The sequence below is a fragment of the Coffea arabica genome, chromosome 1c (genome assembly GCF_036785885.1).
Source record: "Coffea arabica cultivar ET-39 chromosome 1c, Coffea Arabica ET-39 HiFi, whole genome shotgun sequence".
In the NCBI taxonomy this organism is placed as follows: domain Eukaryota; kingdom Viridiplantae; phylum Streptophyta; class Magnoliopsida; order Gentianales; family Rubiaceae; genus Coffea; species Coffea arabica.
The window spans coordinates 51,492,111-51,519,843 of record NC_092310.1 but is presented as its reverse complement, the minus strand read 5'-3'; the positions used below and the strand labels follow the sequence as shown (position 1 = coordinate 51,519,843).

The following is a 27,733-nucleotide window of genomic DNA, read 5'->3' as shown; positions in this document are numbered from 1 at the left end:
GGGGGAGGTCTATATACATCTGAAAAATGACAAGTATGCAATAAGGCAGTTAAATCGAGCCAAGGATTCAAATGGAGGTAGCATGAATTCTAGAGAGCCCAAAGTCCCTGGACGTCCAATCTTATTTTTTCCTGGTTTATAAATTCTTTTGGACAATAAAAGGTGTAGAATAATAAAGAAGTCCGTAGTTAATAAAACACGAGAAGCAAAAATATCTACTAATATCAGCACAATAAATAGAATTCTTATTTTCTTAGGCATCGACTGGAATGCATGCATGGGTCTGTATTTGACTGATGCTCAAGCATACAGACTACTATTTCATTGTCGCTGGCGGCCGAAAGCACGTATGAAGGAGAGACCTAAATGTGCAGCATTGAATCTTGACGCATGCGCGCTTCTCAGCTTTGCTTGAAGTTGACTAGTAAGGCTACATCACTTGTAAAAGCCAACCATAAAGAAATTATGAGATTGTCCATTGGCTGGGAGAGAGTATTTAAAATTCTTTATGCTGTCGGAGCTTATCAAATAGTTGCAAGCCACAAAAAGCTTATCTCTTATGACATGAAACTAGTGATAGTCGCAAAAATATGTTCTTTTAGTCATGAATAATAGAAATGACGTTTGCAATTGATTTTGTGACTTGTAAATAAATTTCACTATTTTTATAGTCACAATTGATCTTGTGACTTGAAAGATCAATTGTGATTATGTAAATAGTGACACTCATATATAAGTCACAAGATCGATTGTGATTCGTAAATGAATTTAAGTCGCGTATTTTCGGATTTGAAACCAACTTATTGCTACATGCACCAACGTTAAGTTTTGTTGTGACTTGCATTAATCTGACAAGTCATGAAAAGCCAAATTTCTTGTAGCGGTGGAAAAGGTGTGGGGAGGAGTGGAAGGTAATATATATATATATATATATATATATATATTATAAGACTGCCCTTGAGTGGACTTTGGAGTGGTCCTTCAATTTTCTAAAGTTGCTATAGATTGATTATATTGGGCTTAATTGTCTTTTGATAAAGAAGACTAAACTTGAAAAGGATTTGGTGCATATATAGGGGCTTTTAGTGCAAAACATGGTTATGAATAAGTTCTGAGTTGGTCAATTTTTTAATCGAATTTGTATGAGAAAAAGAAGAGGAGGAGATAGTGACCATGGTCCATGCTAGCACCAGCGCTTGGAGTGGAGGAGGAGTTGGAATGGTTGTTGTGTCATTTCAAGGCATGAATGTTTTCTCATACACAAATTATGGCCTCCACCCATGAACACTTGTGTGAATATTGAAAATTGTGTTCAAACTCTACTTTGCCAAGTTATTATCTAAGCCCTCTATAGAATCTAGACACGAGACCTATTCAAATTAAACTATGATAACTAATTAATGCCTTCACCATAAAAATTTTAAGTTTATAGAGAGATAATTTGACAACAATGGAACTCATTTAAGCTTGAACACCCCATTTAATTAGTTAACTAATCATGGTGAAACCAGCACTCACTTTGTAGTTTCAATCAGAAGTTTGTGCTCAATTTAGGAAATTTTGGTTTTGTCCTAAACTTGGGGGAAAGTGTCTTAGGCTAAGGAGGGCAATCAATCGTTGCCAAAACGTCCAAGAAGAAGAGAGGTTCGCTAAGTGAGTGCAAGGCCCCGTTCAATAAGCTTTCCATCTCTAACATTTATTTTTCTTTCATAATCAACGACATAATTTTCATTCTAATCCCCTATAGTTAGGTTAGAACTTTTTTTTTTCTTTCAGATTTGCATAAGGTTCAATATTGAGTTATTTGTTGCTTCATATCTGCAATCTGACCAACTTGTTTGATTCTTGTGTTCTAATTTTCACAGATTAGGTGGAGAACATTTCAAAAATTTTCAATTAGTTTGGTGGTTTTTTCTCAATTTCATCAATCAATCAAAGTTAATAGCCCAAGAAGCAAAAATACAAAAATGATAGATCATAGCCGCTTGTTTTTCATTAATGAAGTCTTGGACTCTATAGTGGTGAAACAAGAAAAGGATAAAAATCCAAAGAATTAAAAGTTCTAAAATCTCAATATTCAATTAATGTTAAACCTATCATTTGCGAGACATTTGTAGTCTGTTAGTTAGGGGTAGGCCAAAAAAACCCGTTGATCCGAAAATTTGATGAACTCGATCCGATCCGATCCGAAAAATAGGATATTCAATCCGATTTTTCTTAGCGGGGCAGATAAGGGTCAGGTACCCGCAAAAATCGGGTACGGATACGGATTAGAAAAATAAAAACCCGCGGGTACCCGACCCGCAGGGTATATTTTATAAATATTAAAAAATTAGGGATCATTTTATAACTTTGTAATTTTTAATTCTAAGTGCAAGTGAAATGGCTCACAGCCTCATATTCTAATCCTATATGATCCACCTCTCCTCATCCTGTTTGAAGAAAGCGAATATTCTCGATGAAACATGAACCAAATGAACAAAATGAAAAAAAATTTGTGAAACTCTGTTATAAAAATTATTCATTCCTTTCATCCTTTTTATTTTTATACCACCTCCATCGATCTTTCTTGCAAATTTTGAAATTCAATCAAAGATTTGTGTTTGGAGTTTCAATTTTCTGTTAGCTAGATAATTAAAACATTTGTGTCTTTCACTTATTTATTTATTTGATTTATTTTATTGCAATTATGTCTCTTAAATTTGTCTCCTTTATTTAGTGTAAGAAATTATTTTTCTTTTTCATCGCCTTTAATACCATAAGGTCTATTCCAAAGATGTAAAGAGGTTGGGGAAGATTTTTTAAGGTTATTTTTGGTTATATTTTTTCCAAAAACAATTAGTTCTATTCAATTCTTTTCCGAACTTGATTTCACAATCGACTTATTTGGGATGCAGTCTTATACCATAACATCCTTAAGGAAGTTGGGGAAGTTGCCAAATACTTATTATTCTTGTGTTTGTTGTGTTGTAGAAGGATGAAATGTGTGAAAATGGTGATGTACTCAAAATTATTATGAAACTTCGTTTTGTCCATTAGATATTATAATTTTAATATGTACTAAATTTATGGGATCGATTTGATTGTTGAATGAACTGTGTGAGAATGGTGATGTATGGACTTTAATTACAATATCTCTACCAATATTAATTGAAAAATCATGTTTTTTTTATTGAAAAACATGTTGATATTAAGTGAAAAATAATTTTTTTATTGAAAAATAGTTTTTTTTAAGGGGCGGGTCACCCGCCCCTTTTTCGGCTATCCGAATAGCGGGTACCCAAAGACATTATGAGTGGATTAGTGTCGCAAAATTACTGATCCGATATATTAGGGTCGGGTCAGCCAAATCATATTAAGAGCGGGTACCTGACCCGTACCCACTCCTACTGTCAGTGTTGAGTCACTGCAACACATGCAACCTTGTATGAAACGGTTTGCTCTTTTAATGATGAGTGATCAAAGTCGAAATAGGAAAATACTGTGATTTTAAAGGCTACAGGCCACTTTTAACTAGGGGTGGCAATCGGGTCGAATTCGGGTTGGCGAGTCGGGTTAAGACCCATGTATAACAAAAAATCCGCTGACCCGAACCTGGCCCATCAACTCGAAACGGGTCAAGATATCTGACACGAACCCGAAAATTTTGGATTGACGGGTTGACCCGAAATTTAATTTTAATTTATTAATTTACCACTATAATTTCTAATAAAATTGATTTCTCACCAAACTAATTACATAATCAAGTAATAAAAATTTAAATAAATAATCCCAAATCAAATCTAAAATAAATTAAACACTGTAAAAGTGTTTTATCCCAAACCAAATATAAATTAAATTAAATCAGTATAAAAGTAAAAAATAATATAACATATTATTTGTCCAAATATAATAATTTCAACTTCACACAAGTTAAATAAATTTATTTAGGATTAAGTAATTAATGCCTTTGAAAAAAGGAATAACTTAGTTTAGTTAGAATAAAATAATTTTTATATTTATTAAATTATTTTTAATTCGTAAACGGGTCATATCGGGTCACCTACAGGTTGACCCGAAATCGACATGTTTTCCTTTCGGCTTCATCGGGTTCGACCCGATTCTGATCCGAACCCCTGAAATGTCAACCCAAACTCATTAATTTCGTGTTAAGTTCGTGTCGTATTTTCAAGTCGTGTCGGAAATTGCCACCCTTACTTTTAACTATTAATTCACTCAATTTCATCTTTATTCTATTTTTTACTCCTATATTTAGCCATTTTTAATCCTTGATTTTTGGACACTTTACGAATATTTAAAATTCAAAACAATACAAAATAAGGATTGGGAGAATTTTTATCTATATTTTTATAATTGCAGCATCTGTGATACTATTATATTCGATCAAAATAATCACTTCATGTGATCATCATTGCTTGTTGAGTGGGATGATAGGAACATATAGGATGTATCAGAGTGACTAAATTTCATTTTGGACCCTTAAATTATATACGCACTCTCATTAAAATGAGATGAATTTCATACTCTAAGGGATAAAACGTTAACAATTAAGGTTTTAGAACTAAAGCGAGAGTACATCCATAGTTTAAGGATTCAAAGCGAAACTTACCCATATTCTTCCCGAGCGTGTGTCACGTTTTTTCGTGAGTTGCGCGTAAGATCTTCTAGAAACGCTTTCTACTTCGGAACTGAATGATATGCGATTTAACTGCAAAAATATAGTGCAGCCGGAGACGTATAACAAAAGGACGCGTGGACTGACTCAATATCAGAATCCGTGAGCCACGATCTTTCTTTTTTTTTTTTTTTTTTTTTTTTTTTATCAATCCGTGAGACACGATCTATTAGACCAATTACCTCCCATTTGGGTGTTGGTCTCAGAAAACGTTTGTCACTTAAATTATTCATCGTAGATAATATATGAGTGGTGGACAAATTTAAGTGTGATGATCCTTGATTGATAGTACTGGTGGTGTGGTTTCTTTTCACAATTACCTCTTTTGACGACTCCAAGATAGAAACAAAAGCAACTAGGTACAATTTGTGTTCTTATACGTTTGAAATTTGATCCCCTAGAAATTATCTTTATTAGAAAGGTAATCATATTTCTTGATGAAAACCGAGATTTCAAAAAGGAGGTAAGCTATCATTCGTACGAGGACTTGGAAGAGTTGATGTATATCCACATCCACACTCTGCAAATCACCAAAAAGAACAACAATGGGAAGAGATGTATAATTTTGGTGTCCAATTGGCCAAGTACTTCTAGCAAATTCTATCAGATATCATTTTGGCAAAAATATTGCACGTCTCTCTCTGAGTGGATACCTATACAAAAAAAATAATTACGCCAAGGAAAAAAATAATTTAAAAAAAAACACAGAAATGACATAAATCAAAATATGATAATCGTTCGACTTTAAGAACCAAAATAACTTTTTGTTTCATGGCATGGTGGGTTGAGAGTTTGTTATAATACAAAGGAACAGTTTTAGAAACCCCGAGGTTTTTATCAATTTCATCGATTTATCTTTATATTTCAAAATTACACCAACCTCCCCTGATTTGATAGTTTTAGTAACCAAACCTTAAAATAACATTAGATAGTTCCTCAAAATAGCATTAGTTAGTCCAATATTTAGATAAATACCCTAAAATGTCCTAACGTAATGAAGTTTAATTTAATTACTTTCCTAAAGAATTGAAACATGATTTAGCACAAATATAGGGAGTTGAAGCCAGGATTTTAATGCATATACTTACTGTTTGATAAGCAAATATAACAATGACTCTATCACGCTATGATAGACTATTTTTAAAAATACTTTATCAGGGATTTAGAATTTTAAGATTGAAAAGAAAGTATTGCCATCATACTTTTAGAGTTTGTGGATGTTTAGGAGTAGTGGAATTACTATTATTTGGTAGTGGTTTTGAATAGTTTCTTTTTGAGTTATTGTTACCCAAAAAAAAGGAAAAAAAAATTGGGAAACACATTGAATGATATTCAAAGTTGATTTGTTCCAAAAAATCACTAGTTTGATATTTGGTCACGATAGTAGCTATGTGCAATGTTGATCATTCCATGGTTTTGCAGGAGGAATAACAAGGAAAAAGAAAAAAAATAGTTTAAAACTCATTGTCGGTACAAGCATACCAAACAAGGAAGTTTCATTAAAATATTATAACTAGTATTGTGATTTTAAATGAACAATAAAGGTACGTATAATTTTTTAAACCTCAAAACTACTTAGTGAAATTGTCAAAAACTTTAGGGAAGGTTTCTGAAATTATGCCTAATAAAAAATATTTGGTTAGAGCCACAATTTTTCCCCTGTTTTGATCTTTAGTCGAACTAGAGTGATGTTGCCACATCCCTAATTGACGAAATATTTGAATCATGAGGAATTTCGTAGAAATTAAACAATATATACGAGTATAAATTCAAGAATATAAAGTTGTATGTGAAGAAAAATCAAGTAATGATAAAAAAAAGGGGGGGGGGGGGGGGGACAGGCGATCTTATTCTAAAGTCTCCATCGTGACTTGTCTCAGTCAAATATGCTTAAGAAATAGTAACACTACTTTCAGCAGCTGCTAATTTTCTGAATTAGCATGAGCACATAGGGGCTGGAAATGTGGTCAAGCAATGGCATGATGGCAGCAAATTAAGAATCAATCAACTTGAATTTGCAGTCCTAATAAAACCAAATGAAAATGATGTGCTCTAAGCATATATCTCTATATAAATATCCACACACTGGAACTCGGAACATCATAAACTAAAAGAAGTGCACAAAAAACCAATCCTCGACCAAGAAACTCAAATTCATTGGCCATGGATCTTCTTGGCAGTCTATTATCTCTATGGTTGCCTCTCCTTCTTCTCCTATGCTTCTCAACTTCCATTTCATCAGCTGTATATCACCCCCACAAAATCCCAAGGCTCAGTCCAATACGGAGAACAAATCTTCGAGACCCTGACGATACTCTAACTAAAGCTTCTCGTTCAGAAGATTTCAAATCATACTTTTACGAACAGACACTAGACCACTTCAATTATAACCCAAAAAGCTATACCAAATTCAACCAAAGTTATGTGATCAATTCAAAATTCTGGGGTGGTGCCAAGTCGAACTCTCCAATCTTCGCATATCTTGGCGCCGAAGCTCCATTGGCTGGAGATATAGAGACTATTGGCTTTCTCCCTGATAATGCCCCTCGGTTTAAAGCTCTCCTTGTCTACATAGAGGTATAGTATTATCATAACATCGTTTATTCTTCTTTCTTGCTTTATACTACATACTTAACAAACTTGTAAATACTAACTATATTCCGGGGGTCTTAATTTTCTTTTGCAGCATAGGTTTTACGGAAACTCTGTACCGCATGGATCAATGGAAAAGGCAATGAAAAATAAAGCTATTCGTGGTTATTTCAACTCGGCTCAAGCTTTAGCTGATTACGCAGAAGTTTTAATGCATGTAAAACATAAATTTTCTGCTAAAAATGCTCCGATTATCGTTGTTGGCGGATCATATGGAGGAAGTATGTACTTTTCCATGCTGTTTTTTTTCTTTATCTTAGAATTTTGTTCACGCATTTTTTTTTCCCCTTTTGGTGGTGACATATCTCTAAATACTTCAACTTGACAGTGCTAGCTTCGTGGTTTCGCCTCAAATATCCTCATATTGCACTTGGTGCTTTAGCATCATCAGCTCCCGTTCTTTACTTTGATGACATCACTCCACAAAATGGTTACGATTCCATTGTGACCAAGAACTTTAAAGTAATGAAAAAGCTGTTGATGGTTTCATGTTTTCTAATCATATATTACTGGAATTATTATATGTTAAAAGAGTTATGAGAATATTTTTGCTATGTTAAATGACAGGAGGAGAGTGAGCACTGTTACCAAACCATACGAAAATCATGGTCTGAGATTGACGAAGTTGCTTCTAAAACAAATGGTCTCTCCATTCTCAGCAAAAGATTCAAGACTTGCGCGTAACAATTCTTCTCTCTCTTTGCTTTCTCTCATTTTACCAATCAAGATGTATTGATATTTAATTGGATTAATTTTTCCTACACTGACAGTGTATACACTGTCACTGTCAGCGTTGGATGAATGACAACTATGCAAAATTTGAATTTGAAATTCAACTTTTACACATGTATCATTAATCGAACGGTGATAGTGTATATAAGATTTACTCTATTTAATTAGAGTGTAAAGTAGAAATAGCATGAGTATGTTTGGATTGTAAGTTATTTGAGATATTTTTACTGTAGCACTTTTTGTGATGTGATGTATGTGAGATAAAAAGGTAATTGAGAAGATAAAAAGGTGTATTGGAAATTGTAATGGTGATGTAAGCAAATATATTTGGGCAAATATCTCACAATCCAAACACACTCATATACTAGTCATTTTTTTTAAAAGTCAAGTCAATGCCCTAGTCATCAACATATATATATGTACTACTAATTTGCTTTGTTGATGATCATTTATGTATTAATGATTGTTTCTGCTAGACCAACATATTTTCCTGGAGAACCGGCAAATACTTCTGCTACGAAAAAGGGGCTTTATTTACTAGATATAATTAATGTCCGATGATTCAAAAGAAACTTCTCACTCGTGTGTTAATCATTGTAGTCCAAGCAGTCACCTCACTTATATCTGTCGATAGTTTGGTCATTTGATCCCCAGTTAAGAGCCATTTTCTTTGGTTATATGCACTATTTTCTAGTATAAATTTTATTTTCTTTTCTGTTTTGAGTTTTGAGTGGTAGACTTAACACGATTTTAAGACACTTTATTAAGGCAGATTACTTAAACTTTAAAGGTAAATATTTTGCACATGTACATTAATTTATGTACCCAACCCTACACATATAGTATCAATCCAGTAAAACATAACTAATAGTGAATTAAATTTGGGACGTTATATGATGATGACGCAGCCAAAGAATTGTCAAGTGAAACATCCATTATTTATCTTTTCTTTTTAATTATATTTCAGGCCTTTGAGTAGTCCGTCTGAGCTTGCGGATTACTTGGCTTCCATGTTCACAATGGCTGCTCAGTACAACGCACCGCCGAGATATCCCGTCGCTGAGTTGTGTAGTGGAATAGACAAAGCACCCGAAGGAACTGATATTCTTGGCCGCATTTTTGCTGGTGTTGTTTCTTTCAGGAAAGACGAGTCATGCTATGATGTGTTGGAAAATACCATACCCAGTGAAACAGATATCGGATGGCAATGGCAAGTAAGAGCCCGTTTGGATTATTATTTTCTGGAGTTTTAGTAAAAAATATATATATATATATTATAGTGATTTGATATACGGGAAATAAAAAAAAGATTAAAAAATAAGTTCATCGAAAATGTAAAAAAAATTTTAGGAATAAAATGGCAATCCAGATCCCTAGTCTGTCTCTTGTTTCCCTTATTAGTATTATTATTATTTTTTGTTTTTGGACTAAGCTAGGACCTGATTAATTAATGGTGATAGAAAGATAATTAATTGTTGTACTTGAGTTTGAAATCAATTTCAATTGAAAAGGGCTTCTTTTCTTTTTCTTTTTCTTTTTTTTTTTCAATAGACTTGTAGCGAGATGGTGATGCCCATGGGGCATGGCAGCAATGATACAATATTCCCATCGTCACCTTTCAACCTGCCGGATTTCATTAAGGACTGCAAAAGTTCGTATGGGGTCTCACCTCGGCCTCATTGGATCACAACTTATTATGGTGGCCATGTATGTTTTCTTGGTTATTTTCTTTATCGCGTCTTCATATTTTTCCAAATAGAGACTTCTAACACAGTCTTTGATATCATTTTCACTTTTCCATTGTTGATCCGATCCTCATATGTAAATCCAACAAATTGCAGGACATAAAATTGATTTTCCAAAGATTTGGAAGCAATATCATATTCTCCAATGGCTTGAAGGATCCTTACAGCAGTGCCGGGTAATTGAATAAGACATTTTTCCTTTTCCTTCTTTATTGATTTCTTTTTATATATTATATCGAAATTAATACTCATGGCTTCTTAAACTAATTAATCATTTAATTTCTTAATCGCAGGGTGCGAGAGAACCTATCCGACAGCCTTCTTGCTGTTTACACAGCTAAAGGTTCGTTTTTTCAGCTCTTTCCATTCCAAGTAAACTCAGTTCGATCCACTATTTCCTTTTGCGTCTTCTCAAGTAGTCGTCTTATTTCGTAAGATTATTTCCCTCACAAGCATAACCAAATAAGTGCTAATGACGCTAGAAAAACACGAGCCACATATTTTTTGAATCTATAGTTTGTGGGCTTCCGTTAAATGATTTGTGATGGCCATTTCGAAATCATTTTTTGCAGGATCTCATTGCTTGGACATACTGGCAGCACAAAAAACTGATCCGTCCTGGTTGGTTGCTCAGAGGAAATTGGAGGTTGAGATCATTGAAGGATGGATCAAACAGTATTATGCTGATCTTGAAATTTTCTTTTTTAAGAATAAAAACTAGAGGTGACAATATGTTCCAAATCACAATCGGCTATCATGCCTGAAGGGACTTTGAACTAGATGGATATTTTTATTTTGATGTCTGAGTTTGAAATGGGACTAACCCCATTTATACCCATTAATTGATGGGAATTTTTGGGTACACATTGGGGCCCGAGAGTCTCACCAAAAATTTACCCCATCGATTATTGTGTATCTTTTAATGATCCAAGTGAGGTCCTTCTATTTTTTCCTTGTAATTATGCTTAAACCCCCCATCTAGTTTCATGAACTCTTTTTTCTCTTAGCAATCAATTTTTTTAATTTGTCCCTTTTTTGTAAAAATTCTGTCGCCGGTCTCAATTTACAGTACTTTTTGAAAAATGTTGAAAGAAACTTTTTATTTTGAGACGGGAACTCAATGGTTGCGTAGTCAGGGTGAAGAAGGCTTACATGGAGTTGTTGGGGGCTCTTTTAGGCATGTAAATGGATTTGAACTCCTTTTCCAGTAGAATATTGATCAAAATGAATATTGGAAGTAATATGGAAGTCATTAATTTGTAATTTTATTAAAATACTTTGTCCATTTTTGGTAGTTTTATGATGGCTCATTCTAAACGCCATTTCATTATACTCATAAATACAAGAAAATATTTATTCACGATAAGACTAGGGTTGTAATCGAGTCGAGTCGAGCTCGAGTAAGCTCGACTCGATATACAGATAGGGTGCTCGAGCTCGAGCGAGTAGTACTTGCTCGCAGTACTCGAGCTCGATTTATTAAATTTCTTTTTCTCGATAATTTTTGAGCAAAAAGACATTATTGCCCTTTTAAAATTTTTATATGACTTGAAACATTTCGTAAATTTGACAATTCTTTTGGGTATAAGGGTAATTTTATAATAATAATATATTAAATAATTAAAATTAAAATGCTTGATAAGGCTCATCGAGCCTTCGAGCATCACTTCTGGATGCTCGAACTCGACTCGATAGCCTTATCGAGTTGCTCGAACTCAATTTGAACTCGGTTTGATTGACTTCGAGTCAAGCTTTTGACCGAACTGCTCGCGAGTAGGTTCGATTACAGCCCTAGATAAGACTAAAAGAAATTTAATAAATAAAAAAATTAAAGTTATATAAAAAAGAATTAAAGGAAAAAAAATATAGAAAATAGACTTGAATATTATGTGAGATCAATCCAAACCCATCTCAAAATTATTTCGCCCAAATTAGTCGCAAAACGCATATAGATAAGGTTGGATCCAAACTCATATTACTCAGTTGCATCTCAACTCTAAGCAAATCCAGTCCATCCTACCAATTTTGCTACCTTTAATTAAAACCAACAGAAAAGGTAGAAGTTAGAAGTAAGAGCCCTACTCTTTTCTTTCTTCTCATTTAAGGTTCCAAATGATTCCCTCTAACCTCATGATTCATAAATTTGAAAAATAGTTTCCAATATCTTAGTGCTCCTAACAACGTAAGTATTACGTGACATACACGTCAGAAAGAACCTATCTCTGTATTTCTAAGGTTCCGAATGATCCTCCCATAACATCAAGGCTTCATAAAACACAGAATTGACAAATCAAATCGCAAAATCTGTCTTCCTCATTCAAAAAAGGTTGCCAGGAGGTGACTTATAGGTTCTTCCGTCAATTTGATCACCTTCATCCTAGAAGAACTAGAAAATGTTTAGAGTATCATGTATAGCACAACTATAATTTCCATTGAAGTTCTTTTTTTGTTAGCTACAAAATTTCCTTTTAAAATCAGCAAGGGTTCTTGGTCTACGTAATTAGCTACATCGCCATGCGATGCAGCCTCATTTGGCAAGAGCAGACCTCATGAGTGACACCTGCTATAGAAGCACTTGAGATCCTCGGTGACATATATTGAGTGCCAATCCAATGCAATATAGACCGATGAAAGCAATCACCGATGAAAGACTTTGGTGGCTCAATCGCTTAGGTTTTCTTTTTCTTTTTCCCCAGATCGTGAGTAGTTAACTCAAAAGTGATGGTATTTGAATTAGACCGGCCAGTTAATTTTGGTTTAAAGGTTTAGAGGGTAGAGAAAATTTGTGTTAAACCAAATTAATTTGAATTATTAAAAAATTAAAATGCAAATACTAACAGGACACTTGGCGCAATATTAGAGGTGGCATTGGATTGGCACTCAAAATATGTCACCGAGGATCCCAAGTGATTTTGCGTTATCCCTTGTTAAGTTCTTCTATAGCACTTGGGATCCTCGGTGACATATTTTGAGTGCCAATCCAATGCCACCTCTAATATTGCGCCAAGTGTCCTGTTAGTATTTGCATTTTAATTTTTTAATAATTCAAATTAATTTGGTTTAACACAAATTTTCTCTACCCTCTAAACCTTTAAACCAAAATTAACTGGCCGGTCTAATTCAAATACCATCACTTTTGAGTTAACTACTCACGATCTGGGGAAAAAGAAAAAGAAAACCTAAGCGATTGAGCCACCAAAGTCTTTCATCGGTGATTGCTTTGAACTAGGAGGCATAAAACGCGCGTTGCGCGTTGGGATAAATATAAAATATGCCCCCTTAAACATGTGGATTCATGGAACAAAAATGTTTGTTGGTTAATAATTTGTGTACACAGCTAAGCATAAATATACATGAATAAGTAGACGGCAAAATCATTTCACAAAAATAGTACGAATATTTATTTACATTTATAGAGAGGTACTGCTAGGATTTAAAGCTAATACTTTTTAAATTAATATTTATTACTCGTTTAGGATGAGAATAAAATTCAACATTTTCATGAAGTGCAGAAGCATAGGATGTGATGATTTGAATATATCGTACTTCATAAGAGAGAAAAAGTACTGTCAAGATTTAGAACTACTTTTGTTGGAACTTGGGAAATTCTTCTTTTATCTCACTCCATTTCTTGTTTAACATGAGAATCAAGTTTACTATTTTTCATGAAGTATGGAAACATAGATTGTGACCACAAGTATATATTATGCTTCACAGGACAAAAAGGGAAATACTAAGCTAAATTTGAAGGCATTTTCATTATATATAGCAATATTGATCCAATTGTGGTTATAGTAGCTTGAAAAAAAAAAGCGATTGAATTCTCATATTAGTTGACTATGAGTTAACCGAGTTGAACAATGAAATTAAAATGATATGGGTACAGTTTTTGAATTTTTCTTTAGTTGAATTGGATAATAATAAAAGAGTTCTAAAATTGTGAAATATAAAGGAATATCTCGCTGATGAAAAGAGTTCTAAGATTGTTGAACTGTTTTCAGATCTTTCCGTAATTCATTGATGGTGGCATAATTCTTTACTCACAGTCATTTCTCTCCTACTAATAAATCGGAAAATATCGTGATTTATGAATTTCCTTTGTTGCTTTGTATTTGCAGGACTGGGAGATTGTAGTAGCTTTAGAAAATCTGGCGGAGTGCCAAGAAACTATCTTAAACTGGGAGGTTGTAGGACTGGGAAGTTGTTAAAGGCATTGGCTTCACCCATAAAGGCTGCTCTTTTTGACAAGGCCCTTTTTGATAAACTATCCTGTTGTTGCGGCCATGACAACTCCTGAGAAGAATACTCGCCAACGGTCATCTCTTCTAGGTAAAATGCTAGCTAAAGAAAAAATATGAGACCAAGGATCTCAAGTCTCCTAAAGAATATTTATTCTTGATAAACTATAAAGGTTATTATCCACCAAACATTCTTATTTCATGAATCTATGTTTAATTGGGCATGTTTTTTATTCATTCCAATGCGCATCGCACGGTTTATGCCTCCTAGTAATAATGCATTCATCAATCACATTTCAGATGCTCATCAAACAAAGGAAAATGGAAGCCCCATATAAAACTCTCCAATTTCAGAGTCGGGACCTAAATTTTGCAACAAATTCAATCAAAACATCAATTAAATCAATTATGGTTCATACACTTCCTGAGAGTCACAACATTACAACATCTTTAAGTTACAATTTTTGGCCTATCTCTTCTACTTGAAGTTGCTGTGAGTTAGCCTGGAACTCTGTCATTTGTACATGATTGTATGGGGACTGTACTTTTTTAAAAAAAAAAAGAGTTATAAGAAGGAGGGTCCTATTTTACATCTGACTGCTTCAGAAGTCTAGTCAACATTGACTACTTCTGCAACAACGTGGAGTGTAAGGAGGAGCTACACAAGACAAAACTTTTTTTAATGGTTGTATTTCCAAAAAGAAAGCACGCGTGCACCAGAATTTGATTATCATCAATGAATGATATAGGACCTGCTGCCTTTTCTCCAATACTACCAGCAGTACATATTTTGAGTGCCAATCCAATGGCACCTCTAATATTGCGCCAAGTGTCCTGTTAGTATTTGCATTTTAATTTTTTAATAATTCAAATTAATTTGGTTTAACACAAATTTTCTCTACCCTCTAAACCTTTAAACCAAAATTAACTGGCCGGTCTAATTCAAATACCATCACTTTTGAGTTAACTACTCACGATCTGGGGAAAAAGAAAAAGAAAACCTAAGCGATTGAGCCACCAAAGTCTTTCATCGGTGATTGCTTTGAACAAAGCCAAAAAGAGACAAAGTCCCTGGAAGCTTGTGGGAGTCTGCCAAGACATCTAAAAACTTCCCACATCCCCTGGGCAATGCAGCCATAGATAATTCTGTCTCATATTGCAAATCAAAAACCACCAACTCCCTCGGAAACACCACATACAGTATATGCTTCCAATGCCATGAATATGCGAATCTCACCATATAGGTAGGGAAAACGGCCAACGCGGGAGCCCCATTCCCCCCTGCACCGCTACTGGAATCCCTTTCTAGCCTCTGCAATTCAGAGGTCTCCGTACGAATCTGAAGCTCCTTTACAACCACATTGTTTTCGGTCCCCTAAAACTTTTCCAGACAGAAGAAATCCCTTTAGACCCAATGCACAGAAATGTTGACGATCGAAAGGGTCTCCGCGGATACATGAGAAGAACTCTGGGGAGGCGTCATATTTGAAGAAGCAACGACCGGAAATGGTACTGTAGAGAGAGAGCAGAGAGGGTCCGAATAAAGCCGCGAGAATAAAGGAATCAATTCGGGTCTGGATCCATGTTTGGTCCGGATAGTTGCCCTCAGTCGGGTCAATTCGGGTCAGTTTCGAAGTAAAGGATGGTGGATTTAGAGCGGAAATTGAGGAGGGAGATGCGGCCCTGGCGATCACCGACGGCGAGAAGGAGGTGGTTGACAGAATCTGGGGAGAGGAGCTGGTGGGGCAGAGGCTGCGGGGACCAGCAGATGGAGGTGACGAAAGGGGAGAGGGAAAGAGTAGCAGAGGTAGCAGCAGTAGATGGAGGAGGGAGAGGAATTGTGGCAACTAACTGCATAGAATGGGTATCGACAATGGATACAGAGCTGCCGGCGGCGTAAGCAAGGAGATCGGGGGGAGATAGGTCGGCGGCACCGCCATTGTTGCGAGAAGGTGGTCCGTGAAGCATGCTATCCCAAGATTCATTTAAGGGTCGCGGAATTGATGCCATGATCCTCGTTGAATCAGAGGGAGAAGTATTAGATGATGTGATACTAAATTTTGAATGGAATGAATTGGAAGGATGGGGAGTAGTGTTGAGAGATCTTGAGGTTCATCGTCCTGATGGGTAGAGAAAACTTGGTAAATGAATTAGACCGGTCGGTTAATTTTGGTTTAAAGGTTTAGACTTTAGAGAGTAGAGAAAATTTGTGTTAAACCAAATTAATTTGAATTATTAAAAATTAAAATACAAATACTAACAGGACACTTGGCGCAATATTAGAGGTGGCATTGGATTGGCACTCAATATATGTCACCGAGGATCTCAAGTGACGCAAAATGGCCCATTACTTTTTCTTAATATAGCAAAAGCCGTCAACATTATCACCACACATCATGGTGTTTGTTAGGAAGCCTGAAGGAGCATTCTACTTCTCAAAAATTGATGGTTCAACCATTCATTTCGAGTCAACTTAATTCTACTGCAACACAACTCAAATGTATCTTTTGAGAGATTGTTGAATTCAACAAGGAACCGGTGCACATGTTGCCAAATGAGCCCAAAAATGCATATTTCTAGCAACCCTTACTTTTAAACCCTATCAAGGCATTTTCGAAAGTGATACGAAGCTTGAATGCAGAGGTTCTGCTTCACTTTAGAATTGAAATTGCTGGTCATGATGTATTGCCAGCGTCGTCTAATCATGCAATTTCAATGTGTAATTAAGACTTTTATTCTTCTTTTGCGACAAAAACAACAAAGTGAGCTAGGACTCCGAAGGTAGGCAGTCCACCATTAAATAGCACAATTAAAAATTATAACACAAATTTTGAAAATCTAAATGTTCATTTAATATATAAACTACTTTTTCACTCAGTATTCAAAAAGAGTATGAGAATATAAAATTAAAAAAAAAAACCTTTTTCTTCACGATAGGCTAAACAATAAATTCCGAAATACGTCAGCAACAACAAAAAAAGAAAAAAAAATGTAATTTACAATACAAAAAACTGAGTATTATGAGCAGGTGTATCCAAGCAATGAGGCTTTTTAATCAGCAGATTCAACATGGTGCCTTCTCGTTACACTCCTTAGCACAACCAGGGAGCTCAGGAGGTGGCTCCTTGTTGCCCTTCTTTACAGAAACTGGGAGAGAATCAGGAAGCTCTGACGGAGACCAGGATATATATATATCAATAAAAAGTAACACCAGCAAAAACCACATCGAAAGGAATTAGCTTGTATTTCTCTCCTGCTGTCAAGAAACCTGCAATTTGGAAACAAAAAATTCCACACAAAGTGAACCAATCATAGTAGTCCAAGCGAAAGTTGACACCGTCTCGTGCAAACCCTATATAATTGATGGGTCTGCCTACAGACCTTATTTAATTGAACATGATCTGTTCCATAATCTTGTACTTGTGTGTCCTTGAGTTCTATAAGGATGCAGGAACCAAGTCTGGTGGATGGAAAATGACTGACTTGAGCGTAATTTACAACTCTTGTAGCCCGGTTTCTGGGCTAATGGGGCAGCAGAGCATCATTCCTGGTCCTTGCTTCGCCACGGGCTAAGATGATCTTGCAGTTTTTTGACAGATTTCCCTCATTTTTTTAAAAATGGTAATGTTCAACAGGTATCCAGTGGATACATGTTGGGATGGAATAGTTCAGGTGGTTGATTTTTTTTTTTTTAAAGAAGGTAAATTAAAAAAAATGTATAAATATAAGGAGAAGGTAATAATTACTTATGCGTTTTTTTCAATAATAAGTTATATGTAATTTGTGTATGTTAATAAGTGTCATTGAACAATGAACTCCTAACCTATAAGTAATTTTCTTTGGATGTTTAAACTATAAACTTAAATGTAATGGCTAATAAAACATAGTAATTAATGTGTTTTAACAAATGCACCGAAAACACTTGTTAAAAATTTTATTTTTGATATTAATCTATTGGGGATTATCTACCCAAAATAAAAACGAAAAACCGAATGGTACACCGCGATTCATGTAGATTTCCTTTTTACTAATGAATGATGAATAGGTACTACATATGAGTCAAAGATAATAGGAAAAGCTTATTAGGTTATGCCTCCTAAACCAAGTTTTGAGAAATTTTCTTTAGTCCCTAAGAAATTTTAAGAATTTTCTTTGAAAGTCTTTCACTCCCTCCACCCCCTCCCCCTCTCCTCCAACCCACAGGGGATCCTGATAAAATTTCATTTGCCCCCTTCCATAAGGTTAATGTTATTAAAAGTGTTATTAAGTATTAACTGCAAGTTTTCTTTGATATTTTTTTTGACCTGGCTTTTCTCTATGGAAAATATAAACTTTTAATTTTCTTTGATGTTTTTGACCTAGCTATTTCATCAATTAATCCATAAAGTTAATGTCATTAATTGCATTAGCATTATATATTGACAAGTCTAACTCCACTTTGCACCCGTAAACTTGTATTACTCTCTTACTTTGCACCCTAAATTTCAATTTTAAACACTTTCCACCTGCTACTCTCAAATTTTTCATATTTAAGTACAATCAATAATTACATTCCCAAAATTAACACAATAAAGAATGGTGAAAATTAATGATAATATCATGACCCGAGCACGATTCCTTGGCTTTTTAACTATTTTAAATACATTGTTATTGATTTATATGATCATAATCACTAATATTATTGGTAAAATTAATGAGATAAAAGATGGTCCAAATTAATGAAATATATTGTTTTATTTTTACTACAATAGCTTGGCAATTTTGACCACTTTCTATACATTGACATTGAATTGTTGGGTCCTCTATGCTGTTAATTTTGTTAAAGTTGTTATTGATTGGATTTAAATGGAACAAATTTAAGAATGTAGGGTGCAAAGTGTCCAAAATTGAGAGTTTAAGGAACAAGGTGTCCAAAATTAAATTTTAGGGTGTAAAGTTAAAAAATGATATAAATTCAAACATGCAAAGTAGAGTTGGTCCCATATTGACATGTTAAGCTTTGTACATTACATCAAGAAAAAAATTTGTTTAAAGCTAAACTGCATCCACCTATTAGTTAATTATTTCATTTTAATCTTCACCTTTTATTTACAAAATTTCAAATTTAAGTACTTAGTTTCAAATGCATAGGATTAATCTTTTATATACTAACAGCGTATACAGTATTATTATTGGATGATGACAACTAATTTGAATTTAATTTGAAATATACTTTTGTATATGTATTGTGTATCTAGCCATGATATTCTATATGCTGTTAATGTCTATAAGATTAATTATGTTGTGTATACGAAGTTGAAACTAAAAAATTTGTATATTTGCTAGAGTTCTCTTCCAAAAACACAAAACCAACATGTACATCTACTGAGCAATATTATCTCTAAATTTTCAATTTATATTTTGGGATATGACTGTTTTTGAAAGTCTGAAATTAGAAAATAATCAAAATTTGCATTTTTTTTTTGTGATTTTCAATTTGTCTTTTGAAAGATGATTGCTTTTCAAAGTTTGTAATTGTTTCCCTATAGATTGTAAGGATGTGAGGACAGGGACAAAGTAGCTATCTACATTAACAAATAACTTGTGCAGGTCTAGAACTAATAATGAATAAGCATGCAGCTTTGTTCTTGTGTTTCATGCAGCTAAATTAAATTAGTTTTTGAAAATAATCTAGCGATACAAAAAACTTGTTGTGACAGAAATTTGATTTAATATTCATTACTTTGAGATGCAATCACATATCAAGATTTAGATAGTTAGGCATTAGACAAAATAATATAAAAGTCATAGTTTTGAATTACACGGAAAATGATAATTTTCTCCACCCCACAGCAACAAATCCAAGCTCCGTCGCTGACGGTCTATCTGCCTCCGTCACAGGTAGAGGTGGCAAATCAACCCACTTAACTAGATTTACCCATACCCGCTCATGAATAGATGGGTATGGGTATCTTAAATTTTTGTATATGGGTATAAATGGGTTACCCAATAATACCCATTTATTAAATGGGTATTATTGGGTAACCCATCAAACCCAATTAACCCATTTAAAATTCTCTTCCCCCCAAGTCTCTTCTTTTCCCCTACCTTTTTTTTTCAAATTTTTCATTTTCTCATGATGTTAACATTATTATTATTATTATTATTATTATTATTTGTTGGTTTTATCTTATTATTTTATTTTTTCTTAGTTTGTTAAGTTGCTCATTTTTTAGCATTACCAATTTATGATAAATTTTAGCCTATTTTCTTATCTTTATAAAATGAAAATTTAAATTTATATATGAAAAAAATGTTAGGGGTTCAAAACTTTTGGATTAAGTTTTTATATTAATTTTTATAGTACTTAATTCAAATTTTTATATTCGTATTATTCAATTATTAAATAATAGGTAATTTTGTGACATAGAGTATAAATGAAAAAAATTGGTAATTAAGTTTATTGAACATTATAAGTAAATATTTAAAACTAATGATGGGTACAAAGAGTGGTATAAATTGATAACTTAGTTTGCAAAAATGAATTTAAATGAGTTTGCAAAAAGTTAAAATAAATGAGTTATAAATGGGTAATTGGGTTACCCAATTCATTTTTTGACTTACCCATTTATACCCATCTAATTAAATGGGTATAAATGAGTTGACTCACTTATACCCATTACCCATTTTACCCAACCCAAACCCGCCCAAGTCACCCATTTTGACACCTCTAGTCACAGGTCTGGGTGATAAGCGGTAACCCTTGAAGGCAAGTGACCAAACGCACATGCAAATTACGGAAACCCCGTTGTATCCATTCCTTCCTTGTATCATTTCATTTCATTTTACATACTCCATAAAAAGGAGTTATTTCATACCAATAGCAATATTGCATGCTTTGTGTTATTTCATACTAATGATCAATTTTCGTGTAGTGTATGATCATGGAGCTTTAGTACATTAATGTTAGTTTTGCAAGAAGTTTAATCTAAATTATCAGGCAAAGCAATCTACAAATTCCCAGAGTATATATAAATGTTCTAAACGTATATAATGAAAAAAATCGGTCATCGGTTCGATTTGAAATTTTTTCATTGGTTATATTGATTTCAGGTTTAAGTAATTGATTTTTTTTCCCTTTCTATTCTTATTGTATATAAACTATCATTGTAGTGAGACCGTGCAAAAAAGTTGAGTCAAGTTTAGTCTTCATAAAATCAAGCACAGTAATGGTAATGCAAATTATCATTATTTCATTGCCTGATCATCATCTATAAGTCAAAAAGGTCAATTGCAATACATATATATATATATATATATATATCCGTGTGTGTGGTGTATATTGGCAATTGCTCAAAAAAATCATGTAAAATACTTAAAAAATGCATCAGCTAGTCCTTATGAAATAAGTAAGATAGATGAACTAACTCATGCAATGTTACATCATATCAGTGATCTTCATTTCCTTGATTGATTGTTACAAGTTAATTAGTGAATTGGCTGTTGCTATCAGTCCTTGATCATTCTTGATCATTACTAAATAATACCAGAATTCCTTCTTCTCGAAAGGTGTTCTTCACTTATCTTTGATCATTCTTGATTGATATCAGAATTCCTTCTTCTCCAAAGGCGTTCTTTGTTTATCTTTCACCTTTCTGAAGATTGAATTAGTGACTTCTACTGCCACTTTATCTTGCAATTATTGCTAATTTGCTGAACGAAAAAAGGAAAAAATGTATAAATATAAGGAAAAAGGTAATAATTACTTGTACGTTTTTTCAATAGTAAGTTATATGTAATATGGGTATATTAACGAGCGTCGTCATTGGACACCTAACCCGTAAGTCAAGACATTTAACTTTCAATGCTCAATCTCCTTCCAATTCAGAACATGCTTCTACTCAATAGATCGTTTCAGAATGGATTGATTCCGTATCCATACCAGATAAATTTATTCTTTAGATGCTTATATATTAGTTAATTGTTTAAAGCAAGCTAAAAAAGAACTCCCATGGGAATGGAAAAAATGACGTTGGGAGAGTTACCCTCCTATGGGGTCCGACCTGACTCGAATAGGATTAGTCACAAACAGATACGGATATCTGTGGTTTATACCAAAAATAATAATAATAAAGAGCTCATGAATTATTCTCGTTACCATCTCACGTAGTCTAGTCATGTACAACTCGATGCATGCCACTACAAATCTCGATGGTAGTTGTATACTACGTGAAAAATATAGCATTCATTGCATACTAGTCACGCATAATTTTTTTTTTTTTGGTTAAATCATGCATTATTTCAAATGACAAATATAATAGATGAATTTGCTTCAAAATTACGAATTTTCTCCTTCTTAGTTCACCTTACAGAAAAATTTAAAAAAAAGGCCCTGGGAATTACTTGTTCCTTGTGAAAGACAATATAATAGCTAGAAATTTAGTGCAACAGCAATGTTCTTTTGAGAAAGACAAACATACCATACAACGTTTTGGAACATTTATTAGCTACTCGATCAAAAATTTGTTACACTAACGAACCATAAGCTGAAAAGAACCTTAAGAATTGATTAGTTTATAATCTATATATATATATATATCCTCAATGAAGAGAGAACTATGCATGACGACTATATTTCTAAACGAAATTATAAGAAAGATAGTAAAAACCCAATTTCTCTGGATCTGACCCTCCTGACACTTCCACGTCCTAGAGCACATCCCAAGAACCTTAACATCCCTACAATGCCAAATCCCATGGTCTTACCTGGACCGGATGCTAGCAATTACAAGTTCCATGCCATTCAGATAGATCCACAGTCATGAAATTAATACTAGCAAAATTATAATAAGTTTGAATACATTAGATAGTAATCACTATATATATATATATATATATATATATATATATATATATATATATATATATATACTTACTTTCGCATTAAAAAAACTTTACCATTACCATGCACAGTTTTGAATTTGACAACCCTGCCCAAACTGTCATCTGAAAGGCCCGACTACCAAATTTCTTTCCTCTTGTTTTAAGTGAAACTAGGAGGCATGGGCTGCGCGTCGCGCGGCGACAATTTATAATGGATGCCCATAAAGAATATATAGTGGGTATATAATTTGAAAAATAAAAACTTGATATTATTGTATGTAATAAGTGGGTGCCATAGATTCTTTCGGGTGGCATGATGCCATGAACCCGGTTAAATCTTCCTCTAATTCTTTCAATTATTGCACCCGTAAGAACAAGGAGACACTCCAGGACAACCAAAAGTATAAAGTGCAATGGAATAGTTCTTACTTTGAACCACCAATGCCAGCCCTCAACACACCTTTAGACAGCATCACAGACCAAAAGGATGGAGGAGAAGAGCGATTTTAGATGTGTTGAATGTTCTTTTCCCATCAAGAGTCTCTACATTCAGTATTCTCCCCGAAACATCCGCCTCATGAAATGTGGGAATTGCAAAAAGGTGGCTGATGAATATATTGTGTGTGAAGTCATGATTATTCTAATTGATTTGATTCTGCACAAGCCTAAGGCATATAGACATTTGTTCTACAATATGTTCACCAGGGACATTCTGGATTCTGAGTGTTTAATGTGGAAACTACTATTGGGTTTTTTAATGCTGGATTCTTACAGAAATTGGGTGTTAAATGCGAATGACTCAGAAAGCACTTCGTTAATGAGCTTTGCTGCAGCCTGCAGTATTGCGGTTCTGTAAAGATCTTGATTGATGTTGTTTTGGGAAATTTCTTGTTTATGTCTGTGGTACTCATCGGTTCTGCAAAGTTTCTGAATACTTCAGTTGGAGTTCTGAAGGGCAAAGATACAGCCCTTACCATGCTTGTTTCCAGTTACTTTAAGATCTTTCTTATCGCCATGACGGTATGGGAATTTCCTTCTTCCATGATCATCATAATTGATATGTTTGTTCTGTCATCAAATACAGTTGCTTTAAAAGTGATCGTCAACTCAGCTACCATTAGATGCTTTGGGGCCTGCGTCGCTGCGCATGCTGTGAAATTTTTTGTCAGTGAAGGGCTCAGAACACTGCATTTGAAACCAATCGAGAGCACCCTGCTCTGCAATCTGATTTGAACACATCAATGCCTCAGATTGTTGACCACAGTCGTACCTAGCAGTGCTGGCTTGCATCCGTTGTTGGTCATGAGGGCATTATTTGAAGACACTACAATTTGGTCCTCTCATAATCTGCTTCCCTGTAGACGTGGTTTTGATGATGAATTGAAAGCGGGAAAACCATATCCCAAATTCTCCTGATTTATATGGTAACTCAAAACTTACTGAAAGCGGAAAAACCATGAAGGGTCTACTACAGATTTCACTAACAATATAAATATCAATAATCACCATGAGGTGGTATAGTTTCTTAGTATATAGAATCTGACTAAAACTAAATTTTGAAGCTAAAATGCAGGGTCGAAACTTTTCTATGCCTTTCCAAGCTAAATTTTGAAGCTAAAATGCCTGGGTTGCAACTTTTCTATGCCTTTCCTGGTGAAGATAATAATAGCAAAAGTTGTTCTAGATTGGGGAATCACCAACTTTGAGGGAGTGATTAGTAACAAATTTGTCCAGTTTTGCTATTTCCTCTTATAAGAACAAGTGAAGGAATCCTTGTTTCATGCAGTCTTTATCTGCATACTCCAATACTTCCTACAAACAAAGGATGCACAAATAGCAATTAGCTTTGAAATGAGTACTAATCTTTCAACTACTTGTACACAAGAAGTATGTTCTCACAACTTCCAACATCATAAAGGAAAAAGCTATGGGAAAATGAAAATGAAGCTTAGATCTGTACCAGCATAAATACTTCTATTTGCTATTTAATCCAGTTTTTTTTTCCTTTCTTTGCCTTACACTTCCCCGAGTGGGTTAGTTTAGAAACATTGATTTTCCAGTTACACATTTTAACCAAGAATATGACATAAAGTCCACAAATAATATTCACCTCCCAAAATTATCCAAAAAATCATTTTAAAGGTTAGCGTCTTCTTAATCCCAATATGCACCAATCCTCAGTGAACCTTAAGACTAAAACATTCTAAACTTTATTGAAGAATTACACTTTGGTAAAGCTTTTAAAAGCATGTTCAGTACATCCACAAATTCTGTCAATTTGGCGAGCACAAACTGTAAAAGTTACTTCGCATACAAGAAATCACTTTCTACCGCAAGCAAAATGCAAAATCCTAAGTCAAAGTGAGCAAGGAAAAAAAAAGCACGAGATCAAGTGCATGAGAATCCAAACCACTAAGCAAGAAAATTGTATATTATTGGCAGAAACAATATACTTCATCCTGCCTGACCCAAAACAATGGTAGAAAAACAGAGTATAATCAAGGCTTCAATTATTATTAGCCAAGGTAAAAAGGTCAAAAAAAAAAATAGAGTTTGAAAAAATAAGAAAAGCAGTTAACTAAAAAGAAAAAAAAAATCACCCACCACAAGACTAAAGCAAACACAAGCTTCAAACAAATCAGACATCTAGCGGAAATGCATTAAAGACCCAGACAAAAAAATTTTTAAAAAAAAATTAAAAATAAAAGATCAGTCGAAAAATCGTCAATTTAAATAAAAATAGAAAGGGACCCATACTTCATTTCCGCTGCGCTATATCAATTGGCGATAAGCAGGACAAGATCAGAGGCTATGATGAAAATTCCCCCAAATTATATACATAGAAGAGACAGATTATAGATCTGGTGGGGGCGCAAAAAAGAAAAAAAAATTACCTGGAAAACAGGATAATTCGCGGCGATGGTCGAGAGGACGATCGGAGCGGCGATCGACGACGTCGAAAACACTTGATGACGCAGCGGAAGCAGCCGGACGGAGGAGGGGATTGAGAGACCGGCTGAGAAGGCTGTTCGATGAGACCAGCCGCTTAAGAGCTAGTGACAAAGCCATCTGATGATCTGAGTTAGCAGCTGATTAGGTAGTTGCTCGAACTCCGGGAGCAAGAAAGAAGGAAAGAAAAGAAACAATAGATCTGGGGAAAAATCATCAAGGTGTTCTCTCAGGCGAGACATAGGTAGAGCATATTGAAAGAAAGGCATAAAGAGACCGGTTCAAAGGAGAAGGAAAAGACAGCTCAAACGAAAAGGCGATTGCCAAAAAAAAAAGGGGGAAAAGATAGTACCTCCACGCAGATTTGGAAGACAAATGCACAAGGCTATCCTGAAAACAACAAAATAACGTAAAACATAAAAGGACAAGAACAACATCTGTAAAATTCAGCATGCAAGCGAAAATATAACAAAAGAAAAGAAAAAGGAAAAAGGCACAGAAGAAAATTCCGACAAAAAATCAACCTCCGCAAGAACGCAAACAGCTGGGAGAGGAACCCTAGAAAAATATCACAATCATAAAGAGGAAGAGCCAAAAACTGAAATAGGAAGGAGAAAAAGAATCGTACCTCCAATTGTTGGGTAGAAGAGAAGAAATCTCAGGTAAAGGATGGAGGCCATAAATCCAAAGGATAAAATCCATTGTGTGATACGCCTTATTCCAATTAAGAAAGATTCTCAGCCCACCCATTCATAACCAGAGCAGACGAAGGAGCAAAAATGGAAAAGCATGTGCGTGCATTAATGAGATGAGATGAAAAGAGGTGAAAGGGAAGATAACGAAATTTTGGCTGCTATTGTGAGATGAGACGAGATGATGAGAAGAGCCGAGCCGAAGGAGGATGGCGAGCACGTGAGGACGACGAAAAAGCTTGTGAACAGTAACCCTCCTTCGGCTGTTAGTCTTATATGTTGAGAAAAAGGAAGGCTAAGTGAAAAAAAGGAGGCTTGAGCTTTCTAGCCTATCACTGGATGGACTCTAAAAGGGTTTATTACTTATTAGAGGCCCTTAATGGCCTTCTCGTCGGTCTCTCTGGTGTAGTTACCCACTGGGCTGGCTGAGTATAGCCCAGTGGGTTTGAGTTGATCATTAGCAATACTGCTCTTTAACAAACAAGTTTGGTAATGGCATACGCCAGGCCCATTTTCAGTACGCATACACTTACAAATTGATGCACCAATGAACCGTTAAGTGAAAGAAGAACCATTAAAATCAGTTGCTTTGCCAACAGCTCCGATACGTATGGAACTTGTAACTAATTGTTGGCATGCATGCGATGTTTGTAAACACCATTATGCTCAGACTCGGAGCAAATTTATAATTTCGTGAAGGAAAAAAAGGGTTTTTTTTTTCTCATACTTCTCTGAGTACAATGATCATGGAAGCATGTAGACTATTTTGCTCTGCATTATGTTGTCTCAGCAATATAAGACTAGTAATCTCAGGAGTTGATTGTTATTCTTTTGTACACGAGTGTTAAGCCAATTATAAGAATATAAATGTGACTGCATTTGCATTTTTTTTTTTCTGAATTTTCCATGTATCGTATTTTTTTGCAGTACACAAATGTTGTTTATTAATACAGCAATCGATCATCGAGATATTGTTCATTTATTAATACACAAAATTTTGTCTATTCTTACAATACACAAACGATCAACTACCAAATAATACAGCAACCGATCAGCAAGAAAAAAAAATGAATGCATCTTTATTGATCTTCATAATGATAGATATAGGTCCTTTATCGTAGTTAAGGATGGCAATGGCGCGGCCACCCGCCCCGTGGGGGGCAAGGGGAATTTTTTCCCCGCTGCTTA

General features: G+C 34.6%; 3 protein-coding genes and 1 non-coding gene across 7 annotated transcripts; 3 read left to right on the top strand and 1 right to left on the bottom strand.

Annotated features, from left to right (window-relative positions):
- The first annotated feature begins 6,764 nt into the window (after positions 1-6,764).
- Positions 6,765-10,795, top strand: LOC113726512 (uncharacterized). Its single transcript, XM_072076396.1, has 9 exons — positions 6,765-7,252; positions 7,362-7,548; positions 7,656-7,789; positions 7,895-8,007; positions 9,027-9,273; positions 9,611-9,766; positions 9,901-9,980; positions 10,098-10,147; positions 10,377-10,795. Exons 1-9 carry the CDS (start codon positions 6,839-6,841, stop codon positions 10,523-10,525), a joined length of 1,530 nt encoding a protein of 509 aa, XP_071932497.1. The 5' UTR covers positions 6,765-6,838; the 3' UTR covers positions 10,526-10,795.
- A 6,627-nt stretch (positions 10,796-17,422) lies between these two features.
- Positions 17,423-17,642, top strand: LOC140006769 (small nucleolar RNA U3). Its single transcript, XR_011814605.1, has one exon. It is a non-coding gene; the product is annotated as a small nucleolar RNA U3 (small nucleolar RNA).
- A 5,749-nt stretch (positions 17,643-23,391) lies between these two features.
- On the top strand, positions 23,392-24,137 carry LOC113725039 (protein ARV 2-like). The gene is made up of 2 exons (XM_072047274.1): positions 23,392-23,636; positions 23,738-24,137. Exons 1-2 carry the CDS (start codon positions 23,392-23,394, stop codon positions 24,135-24,137), a joined length of 645 nt encoding a protein of 214 aa, XP_071903375.1.
- Positions 24,138-24,379: 242 nt separating this feature from the next.
- LOC113725040 (uncharacterized) lies at positions 24,380-26,795 on the bottom strand. 4 transcript variants are annotated; one of them, XR_003457266.2, is made up of 5 exons: positions 26,482-26,621; positions 26,378-26,411; positions 26,206-26,243; positions 25,799-26,055; positions 24,380-24,716 (listed from the first exon to the last, which is right to left on the bottom strand). XR_003457266.2 is itself a non-coding variant. In XM_027248003.2 (5 exons), exons 1-5 carry the CDS (start codon positions 26,531-26,533, stop codon positions 24,694-24,696), a joined length of 330 nt encoding a protein of 109 aa, XP_027103804.2. In that variant the 5' UTR covers positions 26,534-26,671; the 3' UTR covers positions 24,540-24,693. The 4 variants fall into 4 exon arrangements, 2 of the variants coding, with proteins under 2 accessions (XP_027103806.2, XP_027103804.2); XM_027248003.2 differs by having other exon boundaries at positions 24,540-24,716; positions 25,799-25,981; positions 26,482-26,671; XR_003457265.2 differs by lacking the exon at positions 26,378-26,411 and having other exon boundaries at positions 26,482-26,792.
- Between the last annotated feature and the right edge of the window lie 938 nt (positions 26,796-27,733).